The sequence below is a fragment of the Octopus bimaculoides genome, chromosome 26, assembly GCF_001194135.2.
Source record: "Octopus bimaculoides isolate UCB-OBI-ISO-001 chromosome 26, ASM119413v2, whole genome shotgun sequence".
NCBI classification, from domain to species: domain Eukaryota; kingdom Metazoa; phylum Mollusca; class Cephalopoda; order Octopoda; family Octopodidae; genus Octopus; species Octopus bimaculoides.
Window position 1 is genome coordinate 90632 of NC_069006.1, and position 5853 is coordinate 96484.

Genomic DNA, 5853 nt, shown 5'->3' on the forward strand with positions numbered 1-5853 from the left:
CACCCACCCCACCCTGTCAAAATTGCTAGCCCTGTACCTAAATCAGAAACCATTATTATAATTATTATTATTATTATTGTTGTTATTATGAAATGGAAGGTGGTGACCAGGCAGAATCGTCAAGCATGCTGGGCAAAATATTTATCAGCGTTTCATCTGCCTTTATGTCCTGAGTTCAAATTCCACTGAGGTCAAGTTTGCCTTTCATCTTTTGAAATTGATGAAGTAAGTACCAGTGGAATACTGGTGCTCAATGTAATCAACTTGCTCCCCTCCTCTAAAAGTTTTAGGCCTTGCACCTATAGTAGAAAAGATTATTATTATTAACATTAGCTCGCAGAATCATTAGCACACTGAACAAAATGTTGTTCAGGGTTGAAATTCGTCTGAGATTGCCGTTGCTGTTCATCCTTTCAAGGATGAAAAAACAAGTACCAGTCGATAGAATTAACCCTTAAAATTTCAGGCCTTGTGCCAATTGTAGAAAGGCGTATAAATAAGTCATGGGGTCGATTCAAGGCAGTGCTCCAGCATGGCTACAGACTAATGACTGAAACAAGTAAGAGATAAAAAATAAAAAAATAAAAAAAAAATAAATATATCAATACATTGGACACTCCAAGCTGAAGTATTGAGTACTTCATTTTTAAATACACTTCTTCCCATAAACACATCACAACAGTAGCTTCTTACTTTTGTGTGTCATTGTCTTATTATTCTTTTCTTTTCTGCTGAAAGGGCGCCGAATGTGGGAAGGACCCCCAGCTCGAGTGAACACCATAGCTGATAGTATAGCCAGGCAGCAACTTGGTGAAATCACATGGCCTATAGTGCTGAAGTATGCTGAGAACGATGTCCTGAGTGTAGTAAGTATGTTGTCAGTCCTCAAAAAAAAGCATACAGCTTACCAAGTGGAGTCTATGTGAGTCAAGATGTACTGGAGTCAAACCAGGCCAGGGAATTTCCTGGACGCCACAGAATGTTTGTATATTTTAAAGATTATGGAGGTATGTGACCAAGTGATTAGAGTGTTGCATTCACGATCACAAGATTGTGGTTTCAATTTCTAGACCAGGCGATGCATTGTATTCTTGAGCAAAACACTTCATTTCGTGTGGCTCCAGTTCACTTAGGTAGCAAAAAGGAGTAATCTTGCGACAGACCAGTGTCCTGTCCAGGTGGGGAATATATATATGCCGAGGAAACCGGGAAACTAGCTTTATGAGCTTATGGGTTAGGAAGGACTTGTGGAAGTATGTAGCATAGTGGTTAAGATGTTGGACTCATGATCGTAAGATTGTGGTTTCAATTCCAGGACTGGGTGATGTGTTGTGTTCTTGAGCAAAACACTTCATTTCACGTTGCTCGAGTCCACTCAGCTGGCAAATTTGAGTAATCCTGTAATGGGCTGGCGTCCTATCCAGGAGGGACTATATACACCACAGAACCTGGAGAACTGGTTTTATGAGCCTGATATGGCTGAGGAAGGACCTTTTTCCTTTTGATATTGAAGATTTGCAATCACAAAAAGGAAGGAAGAAATTTTGTGGTCCCTAATAAAAAGATTCCTATCAGAAAAACCCGACATTCAATACATGTGGATTTTACCAGCAACCCACACATGTAGAATCCTACATATAGGAATCCACATGTGCCAAGAATCATACATATAGCTGTCTGCTGGAGTTCCACACATGTAGCAACTTTATATACATGCAAGTATATATACGCATACATACATACATTCATACACATTGGTGGTCGTCCATTTGTGACCAAGGAAGACCATTAGTGACCATTGCCCATGCAACATGTCAGCAATGTCTGTGATTGAGGTTATTGCATGTGCAGTTGGCTGCTTCACCATGGTTCACATACACACAGAGCTTCCATGTGGTGTTCTCCTGCTGAACCAGGCATTGGAAAGTCACGTTATTGATAAGACAGACAGAGCAAGGTATCTGATGCCAATATGGGTCACAGACTCAGGAATGTGGGAGCACCATGAAGTGCCAGCAAAAGATCCCCTAAATTTTCTATGCCATTCCCTTCATATCTGGTTTTATATCAGAGTGACCTTCTAGAGACAAGCTTTAACAAAACTAAAGGATGCCTCACTCCCAGCAGTCTTCTAGCATGCAGGACATTAACCCAGAATTTTTTAGGACCTATGCTACATACAAGCATATGTACATGCATGCATACATACATACAAGCACATATATATGTGTGTGTATGTCTTATATATATATGTATATATATATATATATATATATATGCACCAGTGTAACAAATATTTATTAATCTGTGTGTTTATAAATATATACAAATACACATACACACATGCATATATACACAAGCCAGTGAAATATATATATATATATATATATATATATATATATCAGGTGTGGCTGTGCGGTAAGTAGCTTGCTTAACAACTACATGGTTCCGGGTTCAGTCCCACTGCGTGGCACCTTGAGCAAGTGCCTTCTACTATAGCCTCGGGCCGACCAAAGCCTTGTGAGTGGATTTGGTAGACGGAAACTGAAAGAAGCCTGTCGTATATATGTATATATATATGTATGTGTGTCTGCTTGTCCCCCCAACATCGCTTGACAACCGATGAGGATGTGTTTACGTCCCCGTCACTTAGCGATTCAGCAAAAGAGATCGATAGAATAAGTACTAGGCTTCCAAAGAATAAGTCCTGGGGTCGATTTTCTCAACTAAAGGCAGTGCTCCAGCATGGCCACAGTCAAATGACTGAAACAAGTAAAAGAGTAAAAGAGTATATATATATAAACATATATATGTATATATCAGTATTTCCAGATACCTGCAAACTCACACACTATCCATATGCGTACATGCAGCTAAATACAATAATTTAGTAAATATTTCTCTGTTTTCAGACAGATCAAGAAATCATTGAAGGAATGAAGTTTGCTTTTCAAACTATGAAGGTAAGCTCTGTGTGTGTGTGTGTGTGTCTGTGTGTAGATGCATGTTGTCATTTAACCTTTAAAACTGCCCCTGATCCAGTCATGCCCATCTCCTCTCATTTTCTATCACAGAGTGTCTTGTCTCAGATTACTCTGTGTTAGCTACTATTTTTAGCAGGCTTATGACCAAAACAATCCAGATATGACCATTCTGTCCTTTATTTACTTATAATTTATCTTGAAGTATTTTTTCTAATATCTCTGCTCTTTGTTTAAGGGAGAAGGATGTGACACGAAGGATCTGCTATTTCTAGCAGATTAGATACTCAAACTGAAGCTCCCGCATTGACTTTTCTTTTTGTTGTTGATTATTATTGTTTTTGTTTTCCACCTTTAGATTACCCACCCCTTCTTCATCAATCATACAGGTGAGCAAGAGCACCTACCTTGCTCTGGAGATGAAATACAATGACACAAGCATGGCTCAGTGGTTAAGTTTGTTTCACAAGATAAATACCTGTGGCCATATGTGATGCTTGAGAAGACCCATCAAGCCAAGTGAAATTGTAATCATGGTCAATGCCAGTCTTGCATAACTGGCACACAAAAGCACCCTTACAGAGGCAGTGACAAATGTCCAAGACCCTTGGCAATGTGCTGTGCTTGAAAAGGCTTGTCAAGCCAAGTGAGATCACAGTTGTGGCTGAGGCCAGTGTTTCAGAACTGTTACCTGTGCAGGTGGTGTGCAAAAGGCACACTATACTCTTGTAGAAACCATGCCAAATCAGACTGCTCATGAAATTAATGTGGATGTGGCTGAGCACTCCACAGATACATGTACCCTTAACATAATTCCCAGGGAGATTCAGCAGGACACAGAGTGTGACAAGGCTGGCCCTTTCAAATTCTGGTACTAATCATTTTTGCCAGCTGAGTGGACTGGAGCAATATTAAATAAAGAATCTTGCTCAAGGACACAACATGCAACCATGTATTGAACTCACAGTCTTACAACCATGAGTCAGATACCCTAACCACTGAGCCATGTGCCTTCACATATCTATACCTACATACATATGCACAAACTTTCTTAATATTTCATATTCATTCCTTTCTTTATTGTTAATGAAGTTGTTATAATATATATATTGACCCCTTTATCCTTTTACTTTGGCCTTCATTATGTGGAGGAGCATGGCTTAGTGGTTAGGCTATTGGACACATAATCATAAGATTGTGGTTTCAATTCCTGGACTGGGCAACGTATTGCGTTCTTGAGCAAAACACTTCATTTCACGTTGCTCCAGTCCACTCAGCTGCCAAAAGTGAGTAACCCTGTGATGGACTTGTGTCCCATCCAGATGGAATTATATAGGCAATGGAAACCGGGAAACTGATCATATGAATCTATATGACTCAGGATTTTTAGTAATGTATGATTCCCTCTTTCCAGCTTGTAAAATATAGTTTATGCTTCAATCCAGTCCATAAGGCCAAATGAGTTTGACACACCCAGCTAGACATGGTTGCTCAAATACTAAAGTTAGCAGCTAAGCCTTACAATTGTTATTCTATTGTTATAGGTGGTCATCGAGTCTGCTTCAGCAACTGGTCTCACTGCTCTCCTACAACACAAGTTTCAACATCTACATACTTCAGCACAAAACGTTGGAGTGATTCTTTGTGGTGGCAATGTAGATTTGGATCAGTTACCATGGCAAACGAACCTGTCTTCAAATAAGGAAACCTGAGAGGTAGGTAAATATTTATAACAGGGATAAATTTTCTCTGTGTAACAGTATATGAATTTCAGGAAAACTTTATATATCTTTTATCTTTTACTTGTTTCAGTCATTTAACGATTGGACAGAATAATTGAAGCTTACCTTTGACTTATTCTATCCAAAAGGGATTTTTTTTTAACCCAATATTTATAGCTTTGTATGTGTTTTGAGATCTAGTTCCCCTGCAAAAAAAGGAAAAACACCTAAACAGATTATATACATGTACACATTGGTACACACACTTTAGCCAGATTAGTGTTGTCTCCCTCACCACTAACCTTTCTTCCTGGTCAATTCAACATGTGAAACCATTAATCCAGACATGTTTTTTTTTCTCCTCTCTCTATATTTTCCTTCTTTGATTTTTTGTGTAGAAAATTGCAAACATGAAACATGAAAGACTCTTCCATTTTACCTGAGCATAAAACTCATACACTTTGTGGTTCCCTCACCAATCTCTGCTTTCTGTTTTTGCTCAATTTTGAACCACACACATATATATATATATATGGAATTTCTATGCTGATAGAACCCACGACAAAGCTCTCGAAGACATGAACAATAGCTAAATCATCTCTATTTTTATATATTATCCCTTCTGATGCGCTCCCCTTCCACCACCCCCACTCTGTTTTTCTAACTATACATTTCTGTCTTAAATTCATGATTATCTATGTATATCACTTGATTTATCGTCCTCGTCTCTACTTTCTTGAAGTTTTGCTACTTAGCCCAAACCTGACTGAAATTCGTCTCTCCCCGCCTTTAAAAATTACGATTTTAACTCATTTCTGTTACCGATTCAAACATTTAATCTCATGGTTAAACACTGCTGTGTTTCTTTCAACTTTTTTCTAAAAACCCAACGAATTTGAAACCAGCATGATGTCCTGCAGCCTGTCCTCTGTCTCTCTCTCTCTCTATCTATCTATTCTATCTCTATCCCTCTCTCTCTACATCACTACTCTTCCCCCACTTCCTCCTCTCTGACTCGCACGCGACCCTAAACATATAACCAGTTCACTTCCAACTTCATGCCAAATCGTTTTGGAATTTCTATGCTAATAGAACCCATGACAAAGCTCCCTTAGCCCGCGGTATACTGATAGAACCCACGACAAAGCTCC

At 38.9% G+C, this 5853-nt stretch overlaps 1 protein-coding gene across 1 annotated transcript in view; it reads left to right on the top strand.

Moving 5' to 3' along the window:
• LOC106876719 (probable serine racemase) overlaps positions 1-5853 on the top strand; it is a 24066-nt gene that overhangs the window by 11095 nt on the left and 7118 nt on the right. Inside the window, exons 7-9 of the mRNA XM_014925390.2 lie at positions 739-866; positions 2913-2963; positions 4526-4696. Of these exons, the coding sequence (XP_014780876.1) occupies positions 739-866; positions 2913-2963; positions 4526-4693 (347 nt within the window). The 3' untranslated portion in view covers positions 4694-4696. The remainder of the gene's footprint in view (positions 1-738; positions 867-2912; positions 2964-4525; positions 4697-5853) is intronic.